Genomic DNA, 11,898 nt, shown 5'->3' on the forward strand with positions numbered 1-11,898 from the left:
TGTTGGAGCTGGAAAAGTAACAGTTCAGTGTAAAAATAAAAACTGGGTAAATAGGCTGTGTAAAATAAAAAATGTTTCTAATATAGTTAGTTCTCCAAAAATGTCATCTATAAAGGCTGGAGTTTCTGGATGTTGAACAGAACATTACTTCCTCCTTTGCAGCTCTCTTGGTTTCCACTGATTGGTTACCAGGCAGTAACCTTGAGGGGGGGGGCACATGGGTCATAACAGTTTGCTTTTAAATCTGAGCTGAATGCTAAGGATCAATAGCAAACTCACTGAACAGTTTTCTCATGTGGCCTCCCCCTTCGAGTCGCACTGACAGGGTTGGACTGAGCTAGTGGGACACCGGGAAAAAACCCGGTGGGCCCCTGGCTCTGCACCCACATCCGTGACAAAAGCTTCTTAATGAGATTAAAAACTTGTTGGGACCCCAGTCCAGTGCCACCAGGTGCAGATAAAGGACTGGTACTTGCCATTGAATGGTTTTGCAAAGAAATATCTCCCAAAAATGGCACAAGCTTTTGTGGAACCAGCTGGGGGTGCATTTTGGGGCAGCTTTTATACTTTACCACCTGGGGTGGCCAAGACCCTGTAACTACCCTTTTGCCATTCCTGTTCATAAAGCTGAATACAGTATTTGCTAGAACCTACTCCTTCCTGCATTGAGTGAGAGGTAAGTACCTAGCAGAGCTGGTTGTCAGTAGGTTGCCTACTGATATCTCTCCGAGCCAGTCATTCTGTGGCAAAAACCCTGAATGGCATCTAATGCTGGTTATGTGTTACACTGCAGGGCTACTTTGGGGTTTCCCTTAGCCAGCAGCAGCCTTTTCACTGGCAAATGTCAGCCTTCACTGGGTTCCATCAATCTGGCCCTCATAATGTTGTTCCATGGCATTACCTTTGGGGTTATAGTGTACTATTGTGTGTATGCACTTTGCCAGTGTTTTCCCACCTCTGAGTGGTACCATCTAGACAAGATGCCACTTATGCCGCATATGTAATAAAAGGCACGTTTGCCCGGGACAGTGACGTCACCCAACGCCACCAATAAGATGCTTGTAAACGGTCAATGCTGTTGGATAATTGGTTGTTGTAGGCGATCATTATCCGTATTATTACATAACCACAATGCAGACTGGGTGGTCTGGGACCAATTATTAGGTAACCTAAGAAACGGCTGGGACAAGTGATCTCGGCAGGGGCGGGGATAAAGTTCGCACCGGTTTTAACGCTACTTTGGATGGCCGAGCAGTGCCCCGCCTACTAAGCCAAGGATCACCATGGTAACCTGTTGCTCAACCTAACAGCGACACGACCCGCCCATCTTTTTTTGACTGGCGAATAGAGTTACATCAGCAGGTATGTCCCTAGCTTTGATTGGCCAGTTGGTTCCATTGGTTTGGCTGCGAGTCTCGGCGCTTCTCTCTCTCTGTTGCCTGGGAAGCAGCGCCGCTTTCTTCTGAGCTTCCGGTGCAGGTGAGTCCAGGACAGGGTGTACTGCTGTGGTGCAGAAGGGGTATTTAGGCGAGACAGGGATGTTGGAGCATGACGTGCAGTAGGTATTGGGTAGGAGGTGGGGGTGCAGGGTTATTAGGGGAGGAGATGCGTATGGGGCAGAAGGTACAGGTGTATTGGGGTAGTAAAGGGGGAGGGAAATGTTGGATTTGACGTTGCTGGTTATTACCTGAGCCCTGCGGGAGTTGTTGCGCTGCTCTATCCGCCCTGCCTTGTAGTTGTAGTACAGATCACGTGTGTGCGCGCGCGCCTACATCCCAACATTTTGGAAGTAAAAAGAGGGACAAAAAAAGTTTCGCAGGTAGCACAGCGATTTTGCCCACGTCACTTTCTGTGGCCACACCCCCTAATTACCATGTTCATTAAACAAAATTTGGCAGCTTATGAAAGTTTAAAAATATTTCTCCTTATCTAAACTTTTCTCAAAATGTTCTCAAAATTGTTACAAAGAATCGTATTTGCACCTGTGAGGTTTTCTGTGCTCTCTGCTAAAAGCCAATGAAGTGAGAAACTTTGTTTCTTTTTCTGGCTGTTCAGTGCAGAGAAAATAGGGACATTCCAGTAATAATGAGGGACTGCAGGTTGAGCTGTGAAATTATTCGCCTGACAATACTGTTAATCATGAGCAAACTCAGAGGGAAAGAAAAGATTTGCTTAACTGGTAAATATCTTTTGCGTAGGCCCATACTGGCAGTGCAGTGCAGGATCTATGGGGGATAAGTTCTCTTTGGAGGCAGGATTAAAGGAAAACTATACCCCCCAAACAATGTAGGTCTCTATTAAAAGATACTGAGTAAAACAGCTCATGTGTAAAACCCTGCTTGATGTAAATGAACCATTATCATAATAATATACTTTTTTAGTAGTATGTGCCATTGGGTAATCATAAATAGAGAATTGCCATTTTAAAAAATAAGGGCCGCCTACAGAGATCGTAAGATTCACTGTGCACACATACAAACCACATGTAAGGTCACATGAGCCAATTAACAGACAGAGTTCTGCCTTTTGCTTCCTCACTTCTTCCTGTTACAGTTAGTGTTGTAGTATTTCTGGTCAGGTGATCTCTGAGGCAGCACAGATAGAGTCACGAAATGGTGGTTCAAGGCAAGAGATGTAAAAGGGCAAGATTTATGTAAATATATATTCCAGTTTGGTAAGATTCTTTAATATGTCATTTAATTTGATATGAACTATCTGTTGCTTAAGTATTCATTTTGGGGGTATAGTTTTCCTTTAATGAATTTTTAGGCTCCTCCTCTTCCTGTGTCTCCCTTTATCCTCAGTTGGTTGTAAAGTCTATGAATAGAGACACACAGAGTACATAGAACTAAGGGTAGGGACACACTGGGCGATTTGGGGAGATTTTGTCGCCTGGCGACTAATCGCCGCGACTTTCCACGACCAATCTTCCCCGAATGCCTCCCCTCACTCTGCGCCTGGATAAAATGAAAAATCGCCGGCGTTAATCACACGCGGCGATTTGTTTTCCGAAGTCGCCCGAAGTTTCCTCGTGAGGCAACTTCGGGCGATTTCGGAAAACGAATCGCCGTGTGTGATTAGCGCCGGCGACTTTTCATTTTATCCAGGCGCAGAGTGAGGGGAGGCATTCGGGGAGAAAATTCGCTGCGATTAGTCGCCAGGCGACTAAATCTCCCCAAATCGCCCAGTGTGTCCCTACCCTAAGTCCCTATCTAACTACCGATCGGAAGCAACTGGCATCCACACTTTGGGCGGGATGCTGCACTGACAGTACAGGCCTACGCAATAGAGATTTACCAGGTAAGCAAATCTCCTTTTATGCGTATGGCCCTACCTGTCAGTGCAGGACGTATGGGGATGTTCCAAAGCTGTCCAAAAAAGGGTTGGTGAAAGAAACTGTATAATGTGTGAAAAAAACGAACTGTAGGGAATGAACTACGTGCTACTGCTGCTTGTAGCGCCTTCCTGCCAAACTCTGCTGTTGAGCATGGAAAACATCAAATTTGTAGAAAATTGTATGAGGTGATGCCCAGGTGGCTGCTTGACATATTGCCTCTAAAGAAGTCTCTTGTTGGTAGGCCCAGGAGGCACTGACCTTCCTTGTTTTTTTTGTTTTTCTTTGAAACTAGAAAAAGATTTCAGTAGAAACCTTGAAATTGTTGTTTGAGTGGTACCTGAGTTATTATTCCTTTCTCTTGGAGATCTTGTAGAATTTCTGCCATGGCCGCCGCCGCCTTGGTTGGTTCTGATGAAATTTTCGATGGCATGAATCTGCCTTTTGGAGGATATTTTGGTGACGCTCTGAAATCGTATTGAGTACCCAAGTATCTGCTATGGAGTCCATCCAAACTTTGGCAAACTTCTGGAATCTGCCCCCCCACCCGCATTGTATCTTGCGTTATAGGAGAGTCAGGAATCCTGACTTAGGTGGACCTCTCTTCCTGGCTGATTTCTGCTGTGACTGCCATAGTTTGAACTTTCTTTGAGAGGATTTATGTGGGGTAGATCTGCCTCTGTTGGATGATCTGGGGTAAGAACCCCATGAGCGGTGGTGATAATTATGCTTGTGCGTATCTTTGCATCTTCGCTTTCCCTCAGGAAGGAAGGTTCCTTTTCCTCCTGTCACCTCAGAAATTATTTGTTTTAGTTCTGGACCAAATAATTGTATGCGGTAAAATTGTAGTGAGACTAATCTGTTCTTGGACACTGCGTCCCCTGACCATTGTCTCAACCAGAGTGCTCTACGTGCCATTATGGAGGCCGCTGCCACTCTTGAAGTTAACTTAGTGATTTCAAGTGAGGCCTCCTTAAGAAAGGAGAGTGCCAAATTAAGCTTATCCAGGGCTTGTGATGTGTCTGGATGTGTACTTAGTGGGGATCTCTTTAATTCCTGGCACCAGAAGCGAGCTGTACGGGCTAAGCTGAATGATACAAAGGCTGATCGTAATATGGCAGCTGAGTGAGTGAAGTCACGTCTGAGTGCTGACTCCATTTTCTTATCCATAGGATCGCAAAAGGACCCTGCGTCCTCAGATGGGAGTGTTGTGTTTCTGCATAAGCGCACAATAGCAGAGTCCATTTTCGTAGACTTATGCCAAATTTGTTTAAATTCTTCCACTACTGGGTACCTTGAATGGAATTACTCTGGAGTAATCAGACCATTCTTGTGAAATAATTTGGGAAATTGACTGGCTAGTAGGGAAGGACCTGGATTTTTTGGGGGTATTTCCCAAAACCCTATCTACCTTAGAGACTGGTAGCTGTGTCTCTTTGATCTGTAGAGTGTCACACAAGTATTCTGTTAGTAACTTGATATCACACAAGTACTCTATTAGTAACTTGATATCATCTTGTTGTTTTGGAGTAGATGATCCATCTGATATAGAATTATCTGAATCAGATAGAACCGGAATCAGACTTCGAGATTCGGGAAAGTGTGATATTTGTCTGATCTTGAATTTTTCATCTGGTTGTGTCTGCTTGGCTACTGCCTGCTGCACTGATGAATTAATGTGTGACTGTAGCCATCCCATAAATTGTGAAGATTGCTGATCTGTATTAGGATCGGTATGTGCTGAAGTGCCTGGTAGCTTATGCTGTGGTGAATGATGTGCTGGGATGGACGGCCAGGAGAAAACTGTGAAGTAGCAGGTTCTTGTGAAGTGTCTACTATGGTTTCAGTAGAGAATGATTTAGGTTGTTCTAAATCAATATCTGATTCCACAGAGCAAACAGATTTTATTATGGTATGCAGGTGAGGTGGTGAGGAAGGTGTTTTAACTTCCCTTCTATTAGGCCTCTTTCTGGTTTGCCTAGAGTGTTTCTTATCAGTCTCATGAGGATGTGCTGACTCTTCCTCAATTAAATCTGCTAGCTCCTTAGATTGGGTTATTACAATTCTCAATGCTGTGCACAATAAAAACCAGTAATACTTTATGAGGTTACTTAGTTGCTGCAAAGTGAGTATGGTATTTCTCTCTGTGACGTCACTGTGAATGCACTGAGCGCGCTGATAATTTTGGTGCCCACCGCGTCCAGACGTGCCACGGCGGAGGGCAGAAGTCATAGCAATATGATAATCTCCAGCATTGTCTGCCAGTGACTAGGGGAGAAATTTAATCCGCCAGCGGGTGTCCTGTTTTGGATGTCGCTGGTCATCCTGATACTTCCCCAGTGCCTGAATGACTGCTGGCCATCCTGAAATGGAGTGCTTGCATGAAGGGGCTTACACTGTTAGGCACAATATAAAAGTAAATGCAGGAGCTCGATGTATCTCCCTGGGGAGAAGGGCTCACCTTGCAAGTTGGGTTCTGATGGGAACCTCCGCTGAGTCAGGTCACGGAGTAACACCAAGGTCTCACGCTTAAGCCTGAGTAGCCAATCCATGGGGCTCAATTAAGCTTGGGGAGCTCACAACCTTAAAGGAACATTAACGTCAAAAAATAAAAGTGTTTTAAATTAATGAAAATATAATGCAGTGTTGCCGTGCACTGGTAAAACTGCTGTTTGCTTACGAAACAATACTATTGTTTATATAAATAAGCTGCTGTGTAGCCATGGGGGCAGCCATTCAAAGGAGAAAAGGCTCAGGTTACACAGCAGATAGAAGATAAGCTCTGTCTAATGGTGTTATCTGTTATCCATTAGCTAACCTGTGCCATATAGCCGTTTTTCAATTTCCACCATTGCTCCACAGCATATGAACTATAGTAGTGTTTCTGAAGTAAACACATCAGATTTACCAGTGCAGGGCAACACTACATGATACTTTCATTACTTTAAAGCACTTCCATTTTTTGGTGTTACTTTTCCTTTAAGGAGGGCTCACCTTGGCTAAGAGCTCACCAGTTGAAGATGAATCCAAAATTATATGAGGAGGTAAGTGTGCTATGTGCTAGAGGAGGAGTCTAAAAATTCATTCGAGTTTTTCCTGCCTCCAGAGAGGAGAACTTAACCCCATACGTCCTGCACTGACAGGTAGGGCCGTAGACATAAATAATTTAATTTGTATTGTTTCTTGCAACTCAGAGTTACCTTGCCCTTATCTCTTACCCTCTCCCTGCCTCAGGGGGTAACAGCCTCTGGCACTTCCTGTACAACAGGGAATGTTATCCTTACTATAAATGAGCTTTTCCCCCCAGGGGGCAGTCTATGTGGGGGGCTACAGGGGGGCTCTCATACCCCTACTATAATCCCCTGGGGTATGGTACATACATAGGGCAGCAGTGGGATTGGGGCAGTTGTGAAACAGGCTCAGTACATACAGCAGGTACACGGCCTTCACTCAGTTTGTGCTTTGGTTTTCTCTCCTATTGCTGCTAAATGGACTAGAACCCGTAAGTGTCATGGCGTCCCGTGAGGAAGTGACAGTATATGAAGATGAGATCAGGTAATGCTGTGTCACTTATAAAGACTGGAAAGTGTTTGGGGTCCCAGATTAGATGAGGAAGGGCATTGGCTACAGCTTGTTCCCTAGCCCTGAGCCCAGTCTTTGTACTACTCCTATGTGCCCATGGGATGGGGGCAGGTCCATACGGAGGTTAAAAGACAGACATATATAGTGACTGTCTATGGTATCTTACAGTAGCCCTTCTGGTATTTTCAAGAACCCACAGATTGCCAGTCTGGGTCTGATTGGAGGGGGTTGACTGTATAGAAGAGCTGCTCCAGTGCAGGCAGTGCCATGAGAGAGAGAGTTTCTCTCCTTTCAATCCCTGTGCTGTATCCCCCAGTCGGTGTGGCTTTGTATAATCTGTGGCTATGGACCTTAAGTAGTAGTAGGTACTTTGGCGTTCCAAGAGGCCTGGCCAGGGAATCCAGTAGACTGTGTAGGAGTACAGACAATGGTCTGAGTGTGCTTCTTACCTGCACAGTGCTGGCTCCGGTTCTGCAGCACAGCATTGCTGCTGGTGCTGCCTCCTGCTCCCCTGCAACTAATCCCATTAGAGCTATGCTGAAGCCAGCATTTCCCGATATAATCTCTATCATCCTCTGCACGTCTTCCTCACTGGAGCTCCTCTTCTTTTCCACCCTCCAGATCTCACTACGGGCGCCTGGAGAAAATGACTGACCTGGTGGCTATGTGGGAAGTTGCCCTCAGTGACGGAATCCATAAGATAGAGTTTGAGCATGGCACGACTTCCGGGAAGCGAGTTATTTATGTTGATGGGAAGGTAAGGAAAAGAAGAATTTCACCGGCACACAGGAGTTGCAGTAGCAGGGCTACAGGGCAGCATGCTTGACAAAGGGGCGTGACCCCGAAACGTTGCACTACTGCATAATAAAATTGCAAGGGCTTGCCCTGCTACTGCAACTCCTGTGTGCCGGTGAAATTCTTCTTACCCTTGTTGTGAGGCGGCCGATTCCTCTATCACTGGGCACCAGGATAAGAACCTTTGGGAGTGTGTGGTGTGCGGCTTCTCCTAAGTTTACTTGGGAAGGTAAGGAAGCCAGTTTAAGATCTTGGGGTTGGGACACCATTCCTGCCATTAGGAGAAGCATTACTTTAGCCTCAGTAACAAACCAATTGGGAGTTTAGGATTTCCCTATGTGCAAGTAGCATAGAACCCTCTGAGATCCTAAGTGTGCATAAGGGGGCACTATCCGTTATATTCTCTGTGTGCGCATTAACACCTGAAATTGAAAAGGGAGGTTTGTTTCCATGTCATGAGGCTCATTGAGTGGGTAACACCCTGACTTCCAGGTCTCCTTAGTCAGTTGGGCCTAGAAATGCCAGTGGCTGTTTTGCAAAAAATTTGGGTTTGGGGAAATCACGACTTGGCAGCTATATATAGAGAAAATTCTTATAAATATGTAATAATCCCTTTAAGGATGCATGTAGGCACCAGAGCTGAATTGTTGGCACAGTTATTTGCTGGCAATCTTACATTTATTTATCATAGAATCCTTTTATTCCGGTATCAGGAGATTATCCGGATCGACTGGATGTTCAAGCTGGTTGGGAAGGAGACGTTCCCGGTGGGGGCCTCTCAGACCAAGGCCACAATTAATATTGATGCTGTCAGTGGCTTTGCCTACGAGTACACACTAGATATAAATGGCAAGAGCCTGAAGAAGTACATGGAGAATCGCTCCAAAACCACCAACACATGGGTGCTGCACCTAGATGGCGAGGACTGCAGGGTGGTGCTGGGTAAGGGGGTTGCTTTATACCTGCCATTGTGTTGCCCACTATCCTACAACTATTTGCTGTATCTGCTCGGACTTAGTGGAACAGTATAGACATTGTCTCTGAATCACTTGCTCCCCCTTTGCCTATACACTATAATGATGTACAATGACCGTGCACAGTAGCCACATCCACATAAATACCCATCTCTAATTGTTGGGAAATGTGGAGAGCACTCAGTAAGCATATCAATGCTGTGGTTTTCCTTTTATTAGCGGACTACTCGTACATAACTTGTTTCGGGCCTTTTATCAAGTCTTGATAAAGGGCACACAGGCCCGAAACATGTCGTGTACGAGTAGTCTGCTAATAAAAGGAAAACCACAGCATTGATATGCTTACTGAGTGCTCTCCTCATTTCCCAACAATTTGAGTTATATATATCAGGATACTGGTGACCTGATTGAGGAAAGTTGTTCTCTTATTTCGAATCGAGCGGGCAGTGCGTTTTTGGACACCATATTTCTTAGGAAATACCCATCTCATTTGCGATCTATATGTGGATGTTTGCGTGGACTATGGGACTAGCCATTGTTCTCAGGTTTTTGTACTTTTATCTTCTTTGCCTTGGCTTTTGTACTCTTACCTATCACTTTGGATCCATGAAATCAGTACTAATGCCCTTTCTGCCCCAACCTAATACCCAGCCCAGGGTTGTAGTTTGTCCTGTTAGAACTGTAGGGGGATGTGTGTCAGAACCAGATTAAACTGCCCAGAAGGCTGGTGTTCTGTGACTTTTGGGTAGATCCACAGTGGATTTCACTGGGGATTTGAAATGTAGGAAAATTTACCCATTGGCTGTGTGCGATTAGTTGCACCAGGTTTGGTTTTTACTCTCTAATACGGTAAAAACAGTTTGTTCTGTTTCAGAAAAGGACACAATGGATGTTTGGTGCAATGGAAGAAACATGGAGACAGCGGTAGGTGCAGCTGTGACTTCATATATTACTCTCAGGGGGGTTCAGAGGCCACATTTATTATTCATTAGGTTGCCTAGCATGGCTTGTTTGGGGTCCTGGGACACTGCTGGAAAAAGAAGAAGGGAGGGCCATGAGTTCAGAGTTCAAGTATCAGATATTTGTGTATAGTGCAGCACTACAAATATTATTCTGGGCTTTACATTTCCCCCCACAGCATAGCCCTAATGCCCCCTTTTCTCCTCTTCCTTCCTGCAGGGTGAGTTTGTGGATGATGGCACAGAAACACACTTCAGCATTGGGAATCATGATTGCTGTATCAAAGCTGTGAGCAGCGGGAAACGCAGGGAAGGAATTATCCACACGCTCATTGTGGACGAAAGGGAAATTCCGGAAAGCACAGAGTAACAGACTTACCCCTGCTTTATGGACTGACGGCAATCTGGGAGCTGGGCTGAACTGCAGTACATAATAATGGCCGTATCCCAGCACTTCACTTGTATTGTACAGCAATGTGATCACTGCAGGGATGTTTTTCCATTTACTCCTGGCAGGGCCTTTGAGGGAGATAAAAATAGTTGTGCTGCTGTAGCACCCCATGTGTACAACAGCCCAAGCTTTAGCTCTACAGCCCACTTCATTCTCTTCTAAGGTCCCACAAACTAGTTCAATGTGCACTGGGGCTATGTACCATACAAGAACAGTACTGTAGTAATGTGCCAGCAGGACCTGTAGGTTTACCTGTGGGTCAGACAGGTTTAGTAGTGGGTAGCAAGCCAAACTTCATGCACTGTACCTCCCTGCTGGTGATATCATTGGTCATGCCCTTCACAGGTAATTTTTCACAAGCGTGAAAAGTGGCTTCTGTCTGTGGAAAGTGGTACAGCAGCCTTCTGCCTTAAAGAAGGAGAAGGAAAGCTCCAAGACGGTTTATTGCCAACAGATAAGCCACAATAGTGCAAGCTATATTTATTCTGCAGAATGCTTTACCATTCTTGAGTAAACAGCTCTAGACACTGGCTCTGTTTGTTTAGGATAGCAGCTGCCATATAAGCTTGGTGTGACATCACTTCCTGCCTGAGTCTCACCCTGCTCACTTACAGCTCTGAGCTCAGATTACAGCAGGGATGGGAGGAGGGAGAGGAGCAAACTGAGCATGCTCAAGCCCTAGCCCTGGAGGTTTATGCTGAAACAGAAGCCCATGTGTACACAATAGAAGGAAAGCAATGCAGTGTTTCTTTTGACAGAGGACTCAGAGCAGCATTACTTTTAGGATTTACTGATGTATTTATAAAGACATTTCTGATAAAGTTTACTTAATTTTAGCTTTTCCTTCTCCTTTAAAGGGCAAGCATTTTATTCTACAAAAATCCACTGTGAATATTTAATTAATCAACAATTATTTTATCTGGCAGTTTTTTTGTAAATTTTATATATATATTTGTTTGAGAATTTACGCTGTGAATTGCTGACAGATTTCACCTGCTCTGATTGGCTGGCACACACCATAGCTTGGGGTGTTTTCAATGTAGAATAACTTTAGGTGAGAGATTTCAGTCATTAGCCATTTATATCTCAAACTATAAGGAAATAACGTGTATATGTCAAAAATAAATATGTATCATATGCTCCAGTCCAGTATTTTTACCAATCACATTTCCCTTTTAATGCAGAGTGAGATAATTAAACTGTGGTTTTTAAGTTGATCACACATTGTTTTTATATACAAATAGTAATAATATCTGTGTATATAGAACCAGCTGGTGTCGTTCCCTTTAAGGATAAGCAAACCTTAAGAATAAGTGTAAAATTGATGACTTTGCTATTCTAATAACATTTGCAATGTTCATTCATTATGTATTCTTTGTAATTCTGAGATATTAAAGGATACATTTACTGGTAATATGATTGAATTTTGTTACAACAGCACCACCTGTGGGTCATTTTTTTACCATTCTGACCACCAAGTAGTTGAGAAAGAAAGAGGCTGCTCTGATGTTCTTCTGGGTATAAAAAAAAAAATTAGGAACCTTTCTCAAATCTTTCCTAACCAGAAGAAAATCAGAGCAGCCCTTTTTCTTTCCTCTGACAACTTTCTTGACTACTTGGTGATCCGACTGATCGGAAAATGACCAGCCGGTGGTGCTGTTGTAACAAAATTCATACATATTTACTTATCCTTTAAAGGGATACTGTCATGGGAAAACAATTTTTTTTCAAAATGAATCAGTTAATAGTGCTGCTCCAGCAGAATTCTGCACTGAAATCCATTTCTCAAAAGAGCAATCAGAT

General features: G+C 44.2%; 1 protein-coding gene and 1 long non-coding RNA gene across 5 annotated transcripts; one reads left to right on the forward strand and one right to left on the reverse strand.

The window, feature by feature from the left end:
- The first annotated feature begins 291 nt into the window (after positions 1 to 291).
- faim.S (Fas apoptotic inhibitory molecule S homeolog) lies at positions 292 to 11,312 on the forward strand. Of its 4 annotated transcripts, XM_041578396.1 has the most exons (6): positions 292 to 1,479; positions 6,832 to 6,889; positions 7,538 to 7,673; positions 8,425 to 8,653; positions 9,560 to 9,609; positions 9,865 to 11,312. In XM_041578396.1, exons 2-6 carry the CDS (start codon positions 6,846 to 6,848, stop codon positions 10,012 to 10,014), a joined length of 609 nt encoding a protein of 202 aa, XP_041434330.1. In that variant the 5' UTR covers positions 292 to 1,479; positions 6,832 to 6,845; the 3' UTR covers positions 10,015 to 11,312. The 4 variants fall into 4 exon arrangements, with proteins under 4 accessions (XP_041434330.1, XP_041434333.1, XP_041434332.1 ...); XM_041578399.1 differs by lacking the exon at positions 6,832 to 6,889 and having other exon boundaries at positions 296 to 1,479; XM_041578398.1 differs by lacking the exons at positions 292 to 1,479; positions 6,832 to 6,889 and adding an exon at positions 1,519 to 1,558.
- On the reverse strand, positions 1,074 to 1,893 carry LOC121398876. Its single transcript, XR_005964566.1, has 2 exons — positions 1,688 to 1,893; positions 1,074 to 1,503 (listed from the first exon to the last, which is right to left on the reverse strand). It is a non-coding gene; the product is annotated as an uncharacterized LOC121398876 (long non-coding RNA).
- Positions 11,313 to 11,898: the final 586 nt, after the last annotated feature.

Source organism: Xenopus laevis, chromosome 9_10S (assembly GCF_017654675.1).
Source record: "Xenopus laevis strain J_2021 chromosome 9_10S, Xenopus_laevis_v10.1, whole genome shotgun sequence".
In the NCBI taxonomy this organism is placed as follows: Eukaryota; Metazoa; Chordata; class Amphibia; order Anura; family Pipidae; genus Xenopus; species Xenopus laevis.